Consider the following 21,551-nt stretch of genomic DNA (forward strand, 5'->3'; position numbering starts at 1 on the left):
ACACACACACACACACACACACACACACACACACACACACACAAAACAAAAAAAACAAAAAACAAACAAACAAACAAACCTCAGTAATAATCTTATTCTTTGCCGTAGCTCTAAACAGCACCTACAGACTTGTAGCTCAGATTTTCTATCTTCTATGAGAATCTTCTTTTAGCTCCAGACTTGTATCTCTTTCTGGCTTTTTGATACTCCTTCCTGTTCTGTTGCCAGAATATATCTAACATCAGCCCTAATTTCAATAAAGACTATGAAGCACAGTCTCTAAATAATTGTGCATAGTTATAATTCACAGTGTTGTAAAGGGCATAAATGCACAAACCAGCTAAGGGGTGGTGGAGGACAAGAATTGTATGACATTTGAGGTTCTTTGTTAGGGAATGTGACACTAGGTCTGAGGAGCTAAGAGTGCTGGTTTCTAGTCAGTAGAGGCTTCCTTTCCACATTCACATTGTTGTATGGCTTCCCCGAGTGGGACCTAGTGACGCACTTCATTGTTAGCCATACCATTATCGAACTTGAACTTCACTGTATGCTGTTCTTATGAATGCATTAGTTCATGTCATCCTCAGAAATATTCCCAAATTACAGGAGAAGGAGCTGAACTGCAGAACAATTGGTCTCTACAATGTCACATTGTTAGCTACTGGGGTTTTCATTCTCTCAGATCTACTCTGTTATGACATACTCTTTATTTTCTCCGTGGTTACTCCTGTTATTTTATCTTGAATAACAGATAAAATATAAAAGCATCTGAGTAACCAAACTACATTTTAAAAATGGGGACTAATGGTTCTTAGGTTTCAGTGGATTTTTCTGTTTACTGTGTTGTAACAATTAGTGGAATTTTTTTTCTTATATTTTCTCTACTGATTATCTTTTATCTGAAATGTTTTCAAATTTAGATATTTTACATGTACTCTCACACACAGGTATCTTAGGAATGGGATCTAAGGGGTTGCAACACAAACTTCATTTATACATGTATATCCTAATGATAATTTTCATATTATATGTAGTGATTTTGCACAACCCATCACCATTCAGGTGTGGAGTTTCCTATCAAAATTCCAGAGTTTGGAGCATTTCAGATTTCAGCTTAGTAGATTAGGGATAAATAATTCTGAGCCATTTCTGCCATCCCCAAAGAAACCTTCACCTAGCAGTCAGCAGTCTGTCCTGATTTCTTCTTGTGCCCCCAACCCTTAATCTACTTTCTGTCTCTGTGTTGCTGCCTGTTCTAGACTTTGCATGGACACATGTATAGCAGTGTATTTACAGCATTTCAAATGTTCTTGTGAGATGTGATCTTTTCTGCCTGGGTTTTTAACTTATGGTTCATCTTTGTTGTGACATCCACTTTGGGTTGAATTTGAGACTTGGATGCATACTACACTTTGTTCATGCATTCATTAGTTGGTGACATTTGACACTTTTTCCAAGCAAATATACATATTTATTTGTGAAATTAAGCAAAACAAAAACAAAAACCCATGTGCATTATGTGTATATACATATATATATACATTAATACATGTATATATTGTATATTGTAAATACATACACACATTAATATGTTTTACATACATCTTTTGATGACATTATTAATTATAAGTAGTATCACTCATTTAAGGATTCAGGAAGACATAAGCTCTTGAAAAAATTTAAGATGTTTATTTATTTTGTAACTTTTATTGAATCTTTGTGGATTTCACATCATGCATTCTGATCCACTTATTTCCCTGTCCCTTCTTGTCTGCCCTCTGCACTTGCGACCTCCCCTCAAAATCAAAACCAAATTTAAAAGAAAAACTCAAACCCAAACCAAACAAAAACAAAGAAAGAAGAATCTTGTTGTGGAGGCTGTAGTGTGGCCTGTTGAGTCACAGTTGACCCTTTAGTCCATTCATCTTTAGTTGCAAGTATTCGTTGCCAAGAGTCATTGGTCTGGCTTGAGTCCTCAGGTTTCTGCTGCACCATTGATAATGGGCTCTCACTGGAGCTCCTCTTGAATATCCTCTTACTGTCCTGTGTCATGGAGATCCTGCTGTTCTCGCTCTGTAGATTTGTCCTCTTCACATGCTCCAACAGTTCACAGATTTAGTGGATATTGTGGTGGGCAAGCTCATAGCCCTGGTTCTAGGTCTGGTGGGTGGAGATGAGCCTACCCTGAGTCTTGAGAGCAGGAGAGCTGGCACCCCTCCCCCACCCCGTGATGTGAGTGTCAGTGTCTGAGATCTGAGGACCTGAGAGCAGGAGAACTGGCCCTGTTCATTGCTGCAGGCTGCATGGAGGTAGTGACAATGAGGGAAAACTGACAGGCTGACCAACCCAGCTACCACTCAGACAGTTGAGACTTTCACTGTTTGTTTATGAGTGATGCTATTGAGAACATTGTATACAAGTGTCTACACTTTTCACACTTGGTGCATTTCACACTTTTGAGTACAAGGGCTGGGGCATGTGTGAATAGGGCCAGGGTATGTGTGAATAGTGACTGCTAGGCTATTTGTTGACAGATCTCATCATTTACTATCCCTACCAGCAGTGTATGTGGGTTCCAGTTTTTCCATATCTACTGTCCTTCATAACCGTCCTGTTGCCTGTTTTATCCCATTTTTGTTTTGATTTATTTTCCTTTTTTTTTTTTGATGCTTATTGACCATTTGCATAGTCATTCTTTAATAGAATTGTCATTTTATTCTTACGTTGTATGTTTTGTATAGTCTGGATACAAGTCCTTCATCAGATCCATGGTTTGCAGGTATTTCCCCCACACTGCCTTTCCACTTTCCTGGTGGTATCCCTTGGTAGAGAAAAGGTCCTGATTTCGAGCAGGTCCTGTTTGTTTTGCTTTGTTTGTGCTTTTCATGTCTTATCTAAGAAGTACTACCAAATCCAAGGTCATGCAGACATATACCCCATTGTTTCTTCTGAGAGTTTTGTAGTTTCAGCTACACCTTGGGGTATTTGATTCATATGTAGTGTAATGTAAAGACCTAAATTTACTCTTTTATGTGTACATATCCAAACTCCTGTTTTTAATATCTAATTTTATTCTGTATATCCTTATAATATTCATTTCAAGAATACTATGCTAATTTTCATAAAGCACTGCTAAATTATAATTGTTTTCTTTACAGTGGGACTTGTTAGGCTCTTCTCTTAAATATTTTCCTCAGTATAAAATATAAATTTTATATTTCAAAAAAAATTAAAAGATAAATTTTATAATCCACTTAGTTTCTGTCTGCTAACTCCTACAGCATTTTTAGTGGTGGTTTTCTTTTTTAGAAGGAAGTCTTAAGGAAATTTAGATTGGTGATGTCTTTTTTTTGCCTGTTTTATATGACTGAGATTAAAAGACGATTGGGAAGTAATAGCTTACAGATAGTGAAAGAAGAGCTGTGACCAAGTCGGCCTGATCTCATTCCTCGCCGACACAGCAGACCACCACTCTGTTTCTCTGCAGAGTGATGGTTGGGAAAATGGTAAAGAAATGTCTGTGTTCACGTTCATAGAGTTGTAACCAAGTCATGAAGCTTGATTCTAGTAGTGGAGACATAGAAATAGCTTTGTTATGCAAAGTCACTGCTCATATCTTATAATAAATTATATATGATATGATAGGCTTACTGCCTGTTACTGTGCCATGGATTCATTTAGAGAAAGTGTCATTTTTAACACTGTGTTTTACTTCTTCTAGATGCCCACTCTACACATGGCAGGTCCAACTTTAGAGATGAAAGATCTAGTAAAACATATGAGCGTTTGCAGAAAAAATTAAAGGATCGCCAAGGAACACAGAAAGATAAAATGAGCAGCCCACCCCCATCACCCCAGAAATGCCCTTCTCCCATTAGTGAACACAACGGACTCATAAAAGGACAGAATGCCAGTGGTACGAACACCGGATCGGCAAGAAACAAATCTGGGCGAGGGAGAGGTTGTACACAAGTTGATTCGGAAGTAGAAGGTACTCTTGATGTGTCTCTGATATTTTTCATCATTTTAACTGCTAAAATTATACCTCACCTTTCAGCTGTCTCATCCTGGACCACATAAATTCATAGACTAGCACTTCTCTAACTGTGAGAAATGTTTTAGACTCTAAACGATTGCTAGACAGCTGCTTTCACATTTGGGAAATCTCAAATAATTTCACATAATTATAAATGTTACTAGTTGAAAAGTTTCATTTCATAAAGAAATTCCATTTCTTCTGTTTCTGGTCCTTTGATAAGGCTGTCTTGCCTTTTACCAAAGCTTTATTTTCTCAGCCTCTTTATTTATGAATACATGATAACTAGTATGTCATTAACCAATCCTCTCTGCATGTTCCAGAGTTAGAATAGAGTAATCTCCTTCTCTTTGCTTCAAAAGGTTTATTCTTTCTTTGGGCCCCTCCCCTAACGTGTGGCTGTCACCATATGAACTCTGAACACTACCTTTTAACGTGTATTAGACTCAACTCTCTGTAAGGTAAATACACTCTAGGTTAACAATAGCCTGTCTTCCATGTGTTTAGAGTGTGAGGTTCTTGCCCGGGTATTTGGACTATAATGCTAAGCCTCTTACTGATGTCTATCTTAATTTCCATAGATTTCCTTGATACTGTTGCCTGTTTTAACTTCTAAAGGTAGACCATACTGTATTTTAAGTTTCGTCAAATATGCCAGTGAGGCAGACTAACATGCCTTTTCACAAACACTAACACCGTAATTCTCTCAATCCTTGAAGGTACTTATCTAAAGTGATACTCCTATCTTACTGTGTTGAGTTATGATGTAGCTGATTAATGTGACGGCAACTAGAATGCTTCCAGCCATGGGAGCAATATCAAAATTATTGTATTCACCTTCATCTTCCTTAACATTTTCATTCCTCACATTTTAAACAGTGCTTTAATGGCTTCGTGGCTTGTGTGTTAACATTTACTAAACTGTTCTCCAGTTTTTGAGACTGTCTGAATATCCTTTTCTGCACTGATGTCTCAAAAGAGGGGCTAAAGTTTTGTTTATGTCTGTGGTTGCTATTGAGTTACAGCAGATTACTTCTATCTAGGAAACCATGGTTAAAATACTTCATTCATCAATTAAAGCTAGGTGCATGCCTGTAATCCCAGCACTTGGGAGGCTGAGGCAGGAGACTTGTAAGTTTCAGGCCATTTTATACTATACACTGAGACCCCAAAAAATTGAAAAACAGTGGTGTGAGAATGGCAAACAGGAACTTTCCAGAGGAGAGGGGATATTTTTCCATCATGAATGAGAGCACACTTTGTTTAAGAAAAGCCACTATTCGGGTGGCTGTGTGTGTGTGCATCCTTACAGGCATACAGCACACATACACACATCCTTACAGGCATACAGCACACATACACGCATCCTTACAGGCATATAGCACACATACACGCATACTTACAGGCATACAGCACACATACATGCATACTTACAGGCATGTAGCACATGTGCACGTACATGGTATTGTAAGGGGCAGGAACAGTTAAAATAGAAATTGAAGCAGATGAATGGTGAAGGACTACAGATTCCTGTCTGTGAATAAGGATAAAATAGAAAACAACTAGAGGAGAGAAAGAGAATTTTGCATTTAAGGTTTTTTTTTTTAATTTTTTTTTTAAAGAAAAAGATGAAGAAACTAAAGCATTTGAAGCATTTCTTTCCAACATTGTCAAACCAGTGGTAAGTATCTCATGTATTTTTCTTGCTATTCAGTATATTCATGTAGAATATTGTCATTTTCATCCAGACTTTCATTTGAACTTCATAGAAATGTGAGGACAATAGTGAGTCATCATGGTGTGCGTGGCCTAGAAGAGGGACCCTTCCTCGGTGAAGCACTGAGACGAGGGGACATGAGTGTGTCCCAGGTCCTCAGAACACTGAGTACAACCAAAGAAGTTAGGAAAGTTGGTATGAGAACAGAAAAGGCTTACATCCAAAGTTCTGTAGGCATCCCAATGGCTCATATAAAAGCTGTGACCTGCTGGGAGGAAATTTCCCTTGGCTAAGACAAAAGATTAAGTATTCATACTAAGTGAAAAAGTTTAAACCCATTAAGCATAGCAAGTTCTCCACTGATAATGAAAATAATCAAAGCAGTGTAGTGTGGGTCCCATTTCCCATTTAAGAAGTACACAAACAAAAATGTCCACTGCAGCAATAATTAAGAAGTACACAAACAAAAATGTCCGCTGCAGCATTAATAGTCACAGAAAGTGGAACGAAAAATGCATAAATTATGATATTTATACTCAACAAAATATGAAGGAAGAAATAGGCAAAGATACTTTTCACGAAAGTTGGGGGTACTAGGAACCAAATTATTTGGACATCATAATTATAAATAAATCAATAAAATTGTCTTAGAAAAAACTTTCTGCAAAGTACTGAAAACATCAAAATATCACAATACTTGTTCTGATTAATGCTTTTCTTCTCTGCTTTTTAAGTGCTATGACACTGCTCAATTTTTTTTCTCATTCTAACTTGTTCTCTTAAGAATGGAGCCTATAGATGGAATAAATGTAAAAGTAACATTTTATTTCATAATAACAGTCACTAACATTTGCTGGTGTCAATCTCTGTTCAGAGTACTTCAGATGTGCATGTGTTAGTTAATTCTTACAAAACCTCATGATGTACTGTTTCCCCCATTTTACAGATAGGAACTGAAGTAGTAAGTAGTGGTGAGAGCCAAGGTTGGAGTCTGGGCAGTCTCCAGCCTGTCCTGGTGCTTCTCACTGGGTTCACTTGAAAAGGAAGCTAGGACCCACGGCCTGGCTGTCATGTTGTGACAGTGTTCACCGTCAGCCTGAGATGCCTTCTGCGGGTGATCTCTCCTGTGTTTCAGGAATGGTTTCTTCGAGAAATGGTTGTGCAGCAGCTTATGTGTGTGAAGTGATGTAAAGGCATCACATTTAAGAAGACTTAGAGTAGGGCCCTGTCCATCTCAAGCCCTCCATGACTCCTCTTGGGTGGTTTTGCCATGGTTATAAAAGGTAGCTGAATAACGAAAGCACTATTTTTGCTGTGGCACAGGTTAGAATAGAAACGTAAGTGAGTTTATGGGCAGCATCAAATACCTCAGCCTTAAAAATAAAAGCAACTTACAAGTTGCATGTTTAGTTCTAGAGTCTGTGTAGTGAGCTGAGGAGAGCTGTGGGTGCTGCAGAGTTCTGTCTACCTCTACCTGCTGTCACTGTGCCATGCTTGTTAGGAAGGGATGGAGCTGGGCACTAAACCGGGGGCTTTCAGCAGCATTGGCAGTGTTGAGTTGCCTTCTTCCTGCCAGTTCAAAAGCTCAGTCCATTCCCCTGGAGAATCTGTATACTAACCCAGAGAGCTGTAACACAGCTGCTTCAGCCTCCTGAGACACTGGATCGCTGAGCACAGTGCTTTTGTGTAAATCCTGTGCGCTGAGGATGCGGAAAACGTGACGTGTACAGGAGAGTGCCCCATACCAAACAGGTGCCCACGGTTGCTGTGTCAAACCTTCCCCTCTTGCTGTTGTAAACTCTACGTAAAACAGAACCGAAAAGGAGAAGAAAAGGAAGTTAGTGGTCCTGATAAGATTTGTGTTAGGGTGATGTAACAGCTGATGCCAGTTTTCTTAGATAGTGTTAAAAGTGGGCACAGAAAGTGAAATTTAAATCATCTTAAAATTGTTTACCTGGCATTATCAAAAGAGGCAATTTAGTAAAATAGTGAGCCTTGATTAATAACATTAAAAAAAGGTAACTGCAGTGTTTTGTTTTAGTTTATATTTAATGTTTGAGTGATGGTGCCTCTTTAATAATTTTTGAGTTGGAAAGAACAGACCAGGATTTTTGGTAATTTTTGTGTGTAGTTTTGCATGCTCTGTTTTATTGAGGTCACCAAATTAAATGTATTCACTCCATAAGTATTTGACCCTATACAAAATGCCATTTGCTGTGTGTGCTTGGAACTAGAGATTGACTGGAAAGCAAAGTGTGGCCTCTGTCCCTACAGCTTCCTTTAGTAGAATCATCATTGTGTGGTAAATGTAAAATTATTAAGTGTGGGAGCGGGGCTGAAGAGATGACTCAGAGGAAAAGAGCAGCTGTTGCTCTTGGAGAAGACAGGGGTTCGATTCCCAGTGCCCACATGGCAGCTCACAACTGCCCTCACTGGAACATACATGCAGGCAAAACACCAATGTACATAAAATGCAAACAGATTTTTAGAAAGGAATGTATATATGATCTTTTAAATTGTATTTATTGTGTATGTGCTTGAGCGTTTGTGCCATGGCACTCGTGTGGAAGTCGGAAGACACTTTGTGAAGTCGGTCCTCTCCTTCCACCTTCATGTAGGTTCTGGGAACCAAACTCAGGTCACAAGGCTTGAATAGCAAGTATCTTTACCCTTGCAGCCATCTCGCCAGACCAATCTCTATGCTAATCTTTAAATTATTCTAATCCCTGTACCATTTTTTCTCTTTATTAGGCCTTGCTACAAAAGGAACATATACACAGAATTATTCCAATAAGAACAGATGTGTATAAAACAATTAAAACCTTGTTTTTTTCCTCTTACAACTCCTCTTGTATCTCACCACATGTGTACAAAAAGTTCTCAAAAAGCAACAGTTAATTTGCTTATAACAGTCCATTTCAAGAGCACGTAAAAAGGGAAAATGTTTAACAAGCTGCTGTAATCTAAGACCCAGCTTACCTTTCCCCTGCTCTTGGATCTCACCGGTATATTAATGAAAGGTTTATTTTGAGGACAAACATGGCTTTTTTTGTTCTTTTTAAAACATGAATAGGAATGTTTGAAGAGGCTGCACCATTCTTAGAAGTCAGTACCCATGTTTCCAGCTTTCTGTCGTCACTCACGCTGCAGTGAACATCTTGAAGTGGGTGTACTTACACACTTTTGCAAATTGATAGGATAGTATCCTAAGGGAGAAGAAAAATTAAAATGAAGTTCTTAAGTCCAAAAGTAAATACAGCCTGGCATGGTAGTATACAGGTTTGTAATCCCAGGATTCAGGAAGCTGAGGCAGGAGGAACTCAAGTTCTCGTTTAGTCTGGCCTATATTGTGAGACCTGACCAAAAGAAAAGTGAATGCATGTTTCCTAACTGGCCCGGAGCAAGGCCTGCAGCAGCACCCAGCCTCATTCTAGAGTCCCATTTCTCTGGCCCTCAGCACTCTAATCTGTAGCATGAATTGTTAGAAGGTCTTATTAATAAAAACAAACCTGGAGGCAGATATTGGGGTGAATGCTGGAAGATGAGAGAAGCAGAACAAGCCACAGCCACCTCACCTTGCCAATTCCTCAGCTGATCCTGTTTCCTCAGACTGGAAGCCTCTGAGTCCTCATCTAAATGGATCTCAGCTGAACTGCTGCTCAAAAGCCTAAAAACTTAACCAAGCTAGTTCCTGGTTTTCACACCTTATATACTTTTCTGCTTCCTGCCATCACTCCCTGGGATTAAAGGCGTGAGTCACCATGCCTGGCTATTTCCAGTGTGGCCTTGAACTCACAAAGATCCAAGCCTCCAGAAGGCTAGGATTAAAGATGTGAGTGCCACCATTTTCTAGCCTCTGTATCTAGTGACTTTTCTGTTCTCTAACCCCGGATAAGTTTATTAGGGTGCACAATATTTTGGGGAACACAATACCACCACACTAATCCTTAGCTTTTTACTGTCTGTCTGGTAGTTAAAGTAGTGTGCTAACAGCTGCCTTGGAAATAGTGTGTGCACCTACACTCTTGAACATGTGCTGCATTTGTGTTTGTTTCTTTGAAATGTTCATGCCCATTCATTTTTCTCTTAATTCATTTTGTTTCTTTTGTATTAAATAACCCTGGGTAAGTTGAGAAATGAACTCTCAAATTAGTTTAAAAATTACCCTTCTCCCGTCTTTTTCTTTTGTTGCTGTACAGTCTTGCATAGGCCACATTGGTCTTTATGTTTTGTCTGCCCTTTTTCTTCACTACACATCTGTCTCATCTGTACATGGAGCATCCTGCCATGAGCTGTATTGTGTAGGTTTGGACTGCTGCTGCTTTGTGCATGGTTCTGAGCCCATCAGATAGTCCACTGCTCATCGTGCACACACATTGGCTTCAGAGCGCTTTCACCTGTTGGTATTTCCTTCGCAGGCCTCAGACATTCAAGCAAGGACGGTCCTGCTTACCTGGTCACCTCCTTCCAGTTTCATTAATGGCGAAGTGAATGAGACAACTGTACCAGAGCTCTGCAGTTACGAAATCCTGGTGTCGAGCACTGGGAAGGAAGGGAAATACAGAAGTGTTTATGTGTAGGTGTTTTGTGCTCCTGCTCTTCCCTGTTCTGTGGGTTAATGGAGTGTGATAAAGGATGTATAGCTAATTGTGCTGTTCTCTTCTTTTTCCCTACCCCAGAGGAGAAGAAACAAGTGTCACTTTGAATGACCTGAAACCAGCCACAGATTACCATGCAAAGTAAGAACTGTCTTGCTGATGGGCACAACAGAGGCTTGGGCTTTGCTTCTGTTGTTGTCAAGAGCACTTGCCCTGGCTTCTGGGGTATTTATACACAGAATGATAAACAAGACCTGTTTGCTTTTGTGTTTATTAATCTACATCATATCTTGGAAAGAACATGGGATATTAAGACTCGGGATTGCACAGCATTTCATAGAAGCAATTCAGATAATGCCGTATGGTTTTCCAGTATATTCCCTGAAGCTTTTACTCTGTGCTCTCCCCATCAGGGGCCCAATTGGAGTCACCCTATTTTTTAAAGAACATTTATAGTTGGCAATGTTCTTATTACACATTAACACTGTAAGTAAGTTTTCTGTACTTCCACTCAAAACATTGTCCAACCTAATATAGTTCAAGCTGGATTGACACCAATATTGAGTCATGAATTGTGTGGGTAATAGTCAGTATTTTTTAAATCAATGAAATAGAATAGAAGTATCGGCATATTAAGAATACTTTTATGGAAAATTGTTACTTTGGGAAGTGTGTGTGTGTGTGTGTGTGTGTGTGTGTGTGTGTATGTATACAGAGACATGTCATTTCGCAATTTTAAAGTGTCTTTCTTACTTTGGACTTAGAATAAAATAAAACCCCTGGTTTATACTGTTTTTAAGGGACACTCTTTACTTCTGGATAATACTTTAATTTTCTTGGTAGACTATTTGAAAGTTACCTTACTACTTGCATATATGTAAAGTTGATACTGTTGAAAGTAAACCGAATAAAACTACTTTATCCCATAGAGTGCAGGCAGAGTCTAATTCAATAAAGGGAATTCCCTCAGAAGCCGAAAGCTTTACTACCTTGAGCTGTGAACCTGATACACCCAATTCACCAAGGATAGCCAATCGGACCAAAAACTCGCTCACCTTGCAGTGGAAGGTAAGAATATTCTGTAGACTATTTCTAACGAGACACTGCTTCTTTTTTCCTTCCCCACCTTGTGTTAAATGCCAGTTGGCATTTAACCAAATGAGTGTTCAGTTAAGTAACTTACTCTTCTCGTTGTGCACTGAAATAGGCGCCTTAGGCGTTCAGATAGCTCAGTCTCTGCTGCTGTGTTGTCACTGCCCAGAACCAGCTTGTGGGAGGAGAGTGTATTCATCCTAGAGGTCACACTCTTGTCATCGGAGGAGGTCAGGGCAGAAACCATGGAGGGGCACTGCTTACTGGCTTGTTCCCAGTCCCAGCTGCCTAGGGACGGTATCCTACGTCAACTAGCAATCAAGAAACTGCCTCAGAGACACATGGAGGCCAGTCTCATGGGGGGGGGGGGTGTCTCCCAAATCGATTCTCTCTCAGATAACCTGGACTATATTAAGTAAACAGCTTAAACTGACTAGGAGATGTTCACTCCCATACTGGGGGTTTGAGGGTCGATGGTAGAGCCTTCCATGTATTAGGCAAATATTACAACTGACTTCCATCCCCAGTACCCCTCCCTCTTTTTTTAGACTTGCTGTCCTCCTGTCTCTGTCGTCTTAGTAGGTGGAATTACTTTGAAAGCCTCAGTTTCCTCTTTGTATAATTTGAGTAAAGATATAGCATAAAGGTAATATGATAATTCAATGAGTTATGGTAAAGTTCTTTACACATAATAGTTTCCTCCAACTTGGAGGAAAATGGGAAGGTGAGCCTCAGGTTGTTGAATGTGGCCAATATATCTTCATCCAAAAAAAGAATCTTTTTTAAGGAAAAGTAAACATGAGGCTTTAGCAGCTAGACTAAAGCAATCTAGAATGATGAACTCTTGGGAAATGGATGTTTACCTCCCTACTTGAAGTCTCTGTCTTCGGAGTCTCTTCCTCTGTTATGGAAGAGTTGATTTCTAAGATCTTTTCATTCCTCTCTTCTCATTATATTCCCCTTGAACTGCAGTTGCTGTGTCAATCAGTTGTAACTACTCTGACTCACAGTATTTAAAATGTTTTCAGTGTAACATGTTAGGAGTCTCAGAGTCAAGTTTCTCCAGATCCAAAGTTGTAGAAAGTCAGGATCATTTGTTCTACCAAAGTGGGTTGAAACTGTAGGAGGAAAGCTGTTAGGAAGAAGAGTGGAATTCTCATTTCAAGAATGGGTAAAGGCACAGTGAAGTGCTAAGGGGTCCCCCCAAAGCTGAACAGGTTACTGAGCAGCATTCTGGGGTGACAGGCACATCGTGTCTAGCAGCAGGGATCCCAGCATGACCCTGTCTTGTCTTCCCTCCTGCAGCCTAGCTTTCTGTTCTTTGGGATATTACAAAGTATTCCATTTACATTGTGAGGTGAGTTGTAGCAAAAATGATGAAATCTTAAGGGCAAACTGAATTTTTCTAAGAATTACGAAAGTTAGAATATTCCTTGTTAAAGGAGATTATAGAGTATTCAGAAAATGTAGGTGACCTCTTGCCTTCTTTATGTTTCTGTTTTTATGTGTATGAGTATTTGCCTGCTTTCCTTTTATGTTCAGTGTGTGCATGTTTGGTGTCCCTTAAGGCCAGAGGAGGGCATCGGGTCCCCTGGAACTGGAATTAGGGATGGTTGTGAGCCACCATGTGGGTCCCAGGAACGAAACCTGTGTCATCTTTAAGAGCACCAATTGCTCTTAACCACTGAGTCAGCCCTCAGCCCCTCTATGGCCATTTTAAAGGTTAAGTCACAGAGAACATTTGTGACATAAAGTAGGTTTCTTGTTATTTATGATGACTAATTTCTTTTCCTCCTTTTTTTTTTTCCTATTGTTTCAGGCACCCAGTGACAATGGTTCTAAAATCCAAAGCTTTATTTTAGAATGGGATGAGGTAAGTACATTGAATCATTTTAGTAGTTAAATTTACAGGGGTACCTTCAGATAAAATGTTTTTATCTATTTTAGTTATTTATTTTATTTTATTTTTTTTTTAAGAAACAGTATTTTATGTGAAGGGTAAGTAGATGGTTAAGTGTTCTTAGAAAATGTAGTTAACTGAACTTCCCTATGAAGGAGAATTGTAATGAATAATCTGAAGTGAACTCACTCTCTCCGCCCCACCTGAGAGGGGCACAAAAGCACAACCAAGAACAGCCCATGTTGTGAGGAACAGAGATTACAAGAAAGAGTCTTGTCTTGTTCACTTGGAGTTTTCTCACAAGCTCTCAGAAATCGTCTCACATAGCTTCCTTCATGGACCCTGTTCACACCATTATTCATTCCCTATGGTTTATAGATCAGATTACCATAAACTTGATGACTTAAGCAACATGTTAAATATGATCCAATTTTCACTGGGCAACAGAGTTGTTCCTTGCCCTAGCCAGTTTCCTCTGGTCTGTGGCCTTGTCACCATACTTACTCTTCTGTCTTCCTCCTGCCTGCCTGTCTCAGGAGGCTATTTGTGCTTGCCTTGGTGGCTCATCCAGATAGTCAAGGGTAACCCTTTCTCAAGACCCTTAATCTAGCCACCCTTTTCAGTCCTACCGCCATATAAGGTAACATTCAGGGCCGAGGGATTAGGTTCTGGGCATCGTTGGCAGTCAGGGCAAGCCCAGTGGGCTGCACAGTTCAGTGTGATACTTTCTTGTCTGTCATCCCATTCTCTCTTATCCTATTGCTTACAGCAAGCAAAGAGAAGGGACCAGAGGGAGGAAATTCTATTGCTAATGTGGGGATTTGACAGCATGTTAAATGAATAATAAAGCATAACTAAGAAGGTTTTGTTCCAGAAATGCTAAGAGAATTCAGAATAAGATTGCTTTTGATTGATCACAGAAGATAAACCATATCCTCTTGATAAATGATGGGAGGGGACCTGATAAAGCACAACAGGAATAGAAAGTTAATTCACTGTTCAGTAATTTTATACCATTATCCAACAAGGCATTTCTGATAAAAACTAGCCAAAGATGTCACTTCATATCATGATATACCATGTTATATTATTCAAGAAATTGTAATTCACTTAATGATTTTAAGCTGAGGATACAGTCATAGTGCCCCAACTCGAGAACAAAATTCATCATTCTTCAAAATGTGGGATCATGTGCTTAGACCTCACAGTAGACTCCGCTAAATACCATTAAAAAGAATAAGATGGTTCAGCTTAACAGCCAGATGCAGTCCTTCAGAGGAACCGAGGCAGCCCCAGCTGCCCTTGACCGAGGTACAAGAATGGAAAAGAGGTGGGAAAAGAGGAGCTTGCCCATTCTATTTCACACTCAACATTTCAAAAATCCTGTTGTCCTGAGGTAGCCTAGCTTTCCTCTCTCTGTTGGGTAATTTGGCTGTTCACTCTGCTAGAATCCTTCAGTGTTAAATGTAAGCAGCCACTGCTCCAAACCTCTTAAAGACATGTAGCAGTGTCTAGGAGGAGGTTTGGGGACAGGCTTCAAAACTGTCCACAAAGAACTTTTCATGAGTTAAGGAAAAGTAGTCACTTGTCTGTCTCAGAGATCAGCCTGTCGCCATAACTACTTGTCTCCCATGGAGATTATAAGGTCCATAACTTATTATGGCCAGAAATTTAGCATTGGCTGAAATACCATATTTAATTCAAGAAGCTGTGCAAGGCTACTTGGAGAGCTACTGCTGCACCTGAAGTCAACCATACATAAGATGCCCAGTATCTCAGCCTTCTCTTAAGATCCATGATACTTATATCAGAGTGCTGTTAATGTATACTGTACCAGATAATAAATATCCTAAAGGAACTGATGTGCATTTGTCTCCTAGTGGTGCATATGAAATATAATAACTAGCCATTTCTCCTAGGGGAAAGGAAATGGAGAATTCTGTCAGTGTTACATGGGCTCACAGAAGCAATTTAAAATTACCAAACTGTCACCAGCAATGGGTTGTAAATTTAGATTGTCAGCCAAAAATGACTATGGTATAAGGTAAGACATTTTGTAAAAGTATGTATATTTTAGATCATCTAGTCAACTTCATATGTATGACTATTGAGTCAGGTTACCCATTGACAAATTTGCTTTATTTTATTGATATCATTATGGTCTAGCAAAGGCCAGAAGAGAGTGTTTTAGTGACATAGGAGTGACTCTTGGTGACATAGGGGTGACAGGAAAGATTGAATTTGACAATTTTTCTAGCCTTAAGTATAAATTAAATCTTTACACATCACTCGAGGTTTTTTTGTCTTTTTTTTTTTAATTGTCAGTGTGTGTGCTTTCATGGTTTTGTTTAGAATCTGGTAGGTTCCATATCCTCAGTGCTTGCTACAAATAGAAAGTGCCCCCTCCCCATTTTATCTTGAAAGGCCCGAATTTCTATGGTTTATTTGTGAATGAAATAATCAAATCATATTTAGGGTCAAAACTGGTAAACAGGCTTGGTTGGATTAATGTGATTCTTACTTAGGTGGATTGTCAGTATTCATTAGAAATGATCATATCTGGAGTTCGGTTTTCTCTGTTTCTTAAAGGCTCTCTCTGTAGCTCAGACAAGCCCGGATCTTTGGAGAGTCCTATTGGAGTTATTTCTACTTTGTTTTAGTTTAGAGCATTCCCTTTAGTTTAGAGCATTCCCTGCTCACCTTTATGGGAGTTGGCAGGTTTAATTACACAATTTACATTTTCTACCATATAAAATGGCATTTATGAGAACTGTCTTTTCTTCCTGTAGATGGCATATAGAAATGTGATAGAAGTGTACAGGGGGGTGGGTTTTACTGTGTTCTCTTTCCTACAGACCACTGTGTATTTTTTTTCACTGACTAAATAATTCACTTATCAAAGCTTAAAAAATATGAACATAACTTATGCATTTGAAAGAATGCCAACCTTTTGGTGTCTGACCTGGTACCTTTAAAACACTTCAAATCCATTCAGTTTTGATTTTCCAGAGCTGAGACTGTAGCTCAGTGGTAGGGCTCTGACTTAGCATGTTCAAATCAAGGGTCTCAGTTTGAGCCGCATCACAACAAGGATTAAAATTTTTACCATTAGTGAAGGGGTTGGGAGGCTTTTTACCAATAAAATAATCTTGACTCCTTTTTAAAAATCTCTTGTTCCAACAGTGATTTTAGTGAAGAGGTCTTATACTACACTTCCGGCTGTGCACCCTCTGTACCTGCAAGTCCTGTACTGGCCAAGGCTGGAGTTACTTGGCTATCCCTTCAGTGGAGTAAGCCCTCAGGAACACCATCAGATGAAGGAATTTCTTACATTTTAGAGATGGAGGAGGAAACATCAGTAAGTATGAATCTGTAGTTTAAATAAGAGTTGAGGTCATTTTGGTGCAGGTTTAATCCTAATAAAGTAAACATCACCATGGGAGTTAGCTCTTTCTCCAAGTCATGTCAGAGCTTGATTTGTTACTGCCTAAGCAAGAGTGGTAGGGAGGTCTCAAATTCTTGTTTTCTTGGTGTATGTAAGAGGTTTGGGGGGTTTTGAAGTCTATACCCACACTTTTCATTTGAGAGCTGGATGTGTAGCTCAGTGGTAGAGCATTTACCTAGCAGCCAGGGTACCTTGCATCTTCCAGCGAGAGAATCAGGCATAGATTACTGACTTAGAAAGAAAGAAAGAAAAGGGAATGTCACCACAGCCTTCAGCCTTCTGCATGGAGCAGTTTCAAAGTAAGTTCTGTTACCCTTCTCCACTTGGTTCAGTACTGCTTCTCAACATACCACAGAAGAATGAGAGTCACATGGAGACTGTGTATACATCCTGAATCTAGTTATCTGCCTCTGCTTCCCTGTAACAAAAAAAACAGACAGAGCTTTGTTTTGAATTAGGATAGGTCAGAGTGGCACAGTCTTATGAGTATACTATCAATCTTTACATTCTATACGTTTAAATGGTGAATTGTACTATGTTTTCAATTATTTCTCCACTTTTAATAACTTCCAGCATGGAAGCTAATACAGTAGTGAAATATTGTCACTGGGACTGTAAATAGCTATATTAGACCCAAGTTGTACCTTATCTCCCAGTACAATCAACCATCTATTTCTTCACTTAAACACAACTGTGCATTCCGGGCAAAGTAAAGGTGTTAAATACTTATGTATGGTTAAGTCTTGGGACATCCCTAGGAAATTTGGTTCTTGAAATTTCTTTGTTGATGATGAAATTGCCATTGGCTCCAGCTCCTCCCTCAACACAAAGACCTCTCTTGGCCCTTCAATTTACTGAGACTAAGTAATTTCAGTTCTTCTACAAAAGGTTCTGTAGCGTGTTCGTCACTCGAGGTCAAAGAAATCAAGGTGAGAATTACATTCACACAGTCAGAGGTGAAGAGCCACCCAGGGCTTCATGTATCTGTTACTCCTCATAGTTCTACAACTAGATGTTTAATGAAAACTGTGTTTCCCTTTCCAGGGGTATGGTTTTAAACCTAAATATGATGGAGAAGATCTTTCTTACACAGTGAAAAATCTGAGACGTAGTACAAAGTATAAATTTAAGGTAAGTTTTGAAAGTCCATTAAGAGATGTATTTCTTATTTTTATTGTTCTTCTTAAGTTAAAAGCAAGTACATACTTTCATTGTGTATTCCTTCCAAACCATTCCTTTGGTTTTAAATTTTAAGTAATTCTGTCTTTTCTAATGGGCATTTTTGTTTTTTAACTTTTGTGTTATGATAATACTTCTCATTCTCAAGCTTCATGTATTTGCATTGAAAACCAGTTTTAACATTTTGTGGGACTCTTGTGTAATGTGATACACATATTAAAATATGTATGTTAAAACATACTCGATATAATTTTTTGGCATCATATCATACCAGACAGCTTTATTATATTTTTGGCGTCATGGCATGCCGAACAGACTCATTATATACTCTTAGTGGTAATCCCTCAAAGGAGGTGGTAACCACCAGTTTCTCAGTTGCATAGTTATTCTTTGCCCTTTTGCTGGTAATAAGCATTTTGTGACTACTGTGTCACATGTAAACATTGTATTCCTTACCGGGGTTTCATACTCATTTTGATGCCCATTGGTGACTCAGCCTGTTCCTGGTGTGACTGACAGTGCTAACTGGCGGTGTTTCCGTGGTGTTTCGTCCCTCCCTGTGTCACTCGCTCGCTTGAGGCCATGACAGACTGAAAATTTCTCTATGGAAACTTCGGGAATTTATCTGTCCTCCTCTGGTGTCACTCTGGGATATATTTTGGCTCTTTAACTTGCTCAGCTCTTAAATTATTTAATAATTACAGTTAATAGAAACCTAAAATTATAACAGAATGCTTATTAGTTGATAAATTAAACATTGATATATTCCTATCGGAGCTCATGTAATCAAATCATTTCAGATAAAGGATAGAGGGCATTATATATAGTTTTCATTATTAAAAAGCAAACATAAATTTTGGTGCTCCTGGAAAATGTTTCAAAAAATAGAGCCTTAATAATAGGAAATTTGATTTATATAGTTTATAATAATGTTACTTGTTTTGCCTTATTTTATAAAGTTTCATTTAAAAACCTGGTGACTCTGGGTCATTTCATTTTCCAAATACAGTTTTTATATTTTTAAGATTTACAAAATACCAAGAAAACGTGCACTTTGAGCCCAGTTTCTATAGTGATGTTAGATTGCAGTTTGGGTCTCAGTAATGATTATACCAACAGGTTTTCTAAGGAGGAAGTTACCAATACTTTTTATCATTTCCTAAGTTTATTAACATTCTGAAACTTCTAACTATTCTGTAATTGCCACTGAATACATATGCAGACACACACAGATGTGCGTTGAATTCTTTACTGGTTCAGTATGCAAATCAAATTTATATTTAAAACTTTTCCACTGTACCATTTACTTTCAAACAGCAAGGAAGAGGAGCTACACAATCAAAATTTTGTCTATTTGGCTATCCACATGACAGGCTTGGGATGGAAAACATATTCCCAAGTCACCTCTTTTACACATAAACATCACTGGGTCATAGGAGGTTATGTGTGGGCTTCTTAACAAGTGACATGTTAAGTAGGGATATGCCATCAAAGCTCACCAGACATTCAGTATCATCTGAGACTTTGCCCTCTCCCTCTGCTAAATGAAGAACTTCCAAGGTGAGGCCTGACAGTCTGTTGTAGCTAGCTGTCCAGCAGTTCTCAGTGCTGACATGTGGGGTACACTTACCTAGAAGCAAGCGGAAAACACTAAGAAATGCAAAATGACCCCTACGTGAAGTTCTAGTTACTCGGCATGTATTTTTAATCTGCCGAGTGATAGGGAACCTGCCAAGGAGATCTGAATCATTAAATCCCCCTTTGTCTGTCTCCCCTTTTATAGCTTGATACTGCAAGCTCTTCTTTCAAGAAACCTGTCAAAATAAAATCTTATTACTTACTTTTAAAATCCTGGAATATTGAGTGTATTACAGAAATATTTTTAAATACACTCCTGCAGGCACTGATTATATCACATATTGTCATAGGAAGCAGTAAGAGCATGCTTAACATAAAATGCCAGAACTTGGCCCTGAGGATAGTCCTGGGACATTTACAGTAGAAATAGGCAGTTAAGACTGAAAACAAAATTGCTTTGAATCTGCATCTTTTAAAATAGAGGATTGAAACAAAACAAACAAACAAAAAAGGCTTCAGAGGCTTTTCAACCAGGCTTCTAGAAAACTGAATTTCTGGAAAATAGTTTCTCCAGTAGTGAGCGCTTTGAACCAGAGCCTCAGACACCTCTGCTGTAGCAGCTGCTTGTTGTGAAATAGTTTTTACAGCATTTTTGTTTCTGTTTTGTTGTTTGTGAAATAGTTTTTTACAACTTTTTTGTTTTTGTTTTGTTGTTGTTTGTTGTTTGTGGCTTTTCATAAAAAGTCAGGTGTCTATAGGTCTGTGAAATTATGTGTGGGTCTCTAGTTCAATTCCACTAATAAATGTGTCTGTTTTTATGCTAATACCATTCTCTTTGTACAATAACTGTGTAAAGGAACTTGAAATCTGAAATGGTGATACCTCCAGCAGTTCTTTCATTAGTCAGGATTGTTTTAGGTATCTTGGATGTTTTGTGTTTCTTTAGGTAAGATGGCCAGTTTTACTATATTAATCCTACAGACCCATGAGCATGGGAGATCTTTCCATCTTCTGATATTTTCTTCAATATCTTTCTTCAGTGTCTTAAAGTTTTTATTATACAAGTTTTTATTATACAAGTCTTTCACTAGCTTGGTTAGAGTTACCCCAAGATATTTTATATTATTTGAGGCTATTGTGAAGGGTGTTGTTTCCCTGATTTCTTTCTCAGTCCATTTGCCATTTGTAAATAGGAGGGCTACTGATTTTTGTGTGTTAATTTTGTATATTGACACTTTGAAGAAGGTGCTGGTCATCTGCAGAAGTTCCGGAGTGGAGTTTTTAGGGTCCCTTTTGTATACTATCGTGTCATCTGCAAATAAAGATACTTTCATTTCTTTTTTTTTCTATTTGTATCCCTTTGATCTCCTTCAGTTGTCTTGACTTCGAGTTAAGACTTGGAGTACTGAATTGAGTAGATATAGAGAAAGTGAACACCCTTGTCTTGTTCCTGCTTTTTAGTGGAAATGCTTTAAGTTTCTCTCTGGTTAGGGTAATGTTGCCAGTGGGCTTGTTGTAAATTGCCTTTATTATGTTAAAGTATGTCCCTTGTATGCCTAGTCTCCTCAGGACTTTCATCTTGAAGGGGGGTTGGCTTTTGTCAAAGGACTTTTCTCATATAAAGAGATGATCATGGGGTCTTTGTCTTTCAGTCTGTTTATATGGTGAATTACATTTATATGTATATCCCTTTTCAGTTCTAATATTTTTAGTTCGGATCTTCTCTGTGTATCTTTTGGTTACTTTGGCTAAAAGTTTGTCATGCTTAATAATTTTCTTAAAGAACCAGCTCTTCATTTCATTGATTTTTGTTGTTATTGTTGCTGGTTTTTTGTCTGTTGCAGCCCTGAGTTTGATTTTTTTTCTTCCCCTGTACACTTTTTTTGTATTGTTTCATCTTGCTTTTCTCATGCTTTCAAGTATGCTGTCAAGATATTAATATGTGATCCCTCCTCTTTTTTCTTACGTAGGTAGTTAGTATTACAGACTTGCCTTTTAGAACTGCT

The 21,551-nt window shown here is 38.6% G+C and overlaps 1 protein-coding gene across 5 annotated transcripts in view; it reads left to right on the forward strand.

Moving 5' to 3' along the window:
• Fndc3a (fibronectin type III domain containing 3A) overlaps window positions 1-21,551 on the forward strand; it is a 164,493-nt gene that overhangs the window by 124,364 nt on the left and 18,578 nt on the right. For all 5 annotated transcript variants that reach the window (XM_052732786.1, XM_052732784.1, XM_052732785.1 and 2 more), the window contains 9 exons: window positions 3,722-3,991; window positions 5,659-5,717; window positions 10,172-10,329; window positions 10,433-10,492; window positions 11,281-11,419; window positions 13,263-13,316; window positions 15,263-15,387; window positions 16,527-16,701; window positions 17,833-17,919. In XM_052732786.1, the coding sequence (XP_052588746.1) occupies window positions 3,722-3,991; window positions 5,659-5,717; window positions 10,172-10,329; window positions 10,433-10,492; window positions 11,281-11,419; window positions 13,263-13,316; window positions 15,263-15,387; window positions 16,527-16,701; window positions 17,833-17,919 (1,127 nt within the window). The remainder of the gene's footprint in view (window positions 1-3,721; window positions 3,992-5,658; window positions 5,718-10,171; window positions 10,330-10,432; window positions 10,493-11,280; window positions 11,420-13,262; window positions 13,317-15,262; window positions 15,388-16,526; window positions 16,702-17,832; window positions 17,920-21,551) is intronic.

This window comes from Peromyscus californicus, unplaced genomic scaffold (assembly GCF_007827085.1).
Source record: "Peromyscus californicus insignis strain IS unplaced genomic scaffold, ASM782708v3 Scaffold_12__1_contigs__length_115047231, whole genome shotgun sequence".
Lineage (NCBI taxonomy): Eukaryota > Metazoa > Chordata > Mammalia > Rodentia > Cricetidae > Peromyscus > Peromyscus californicus.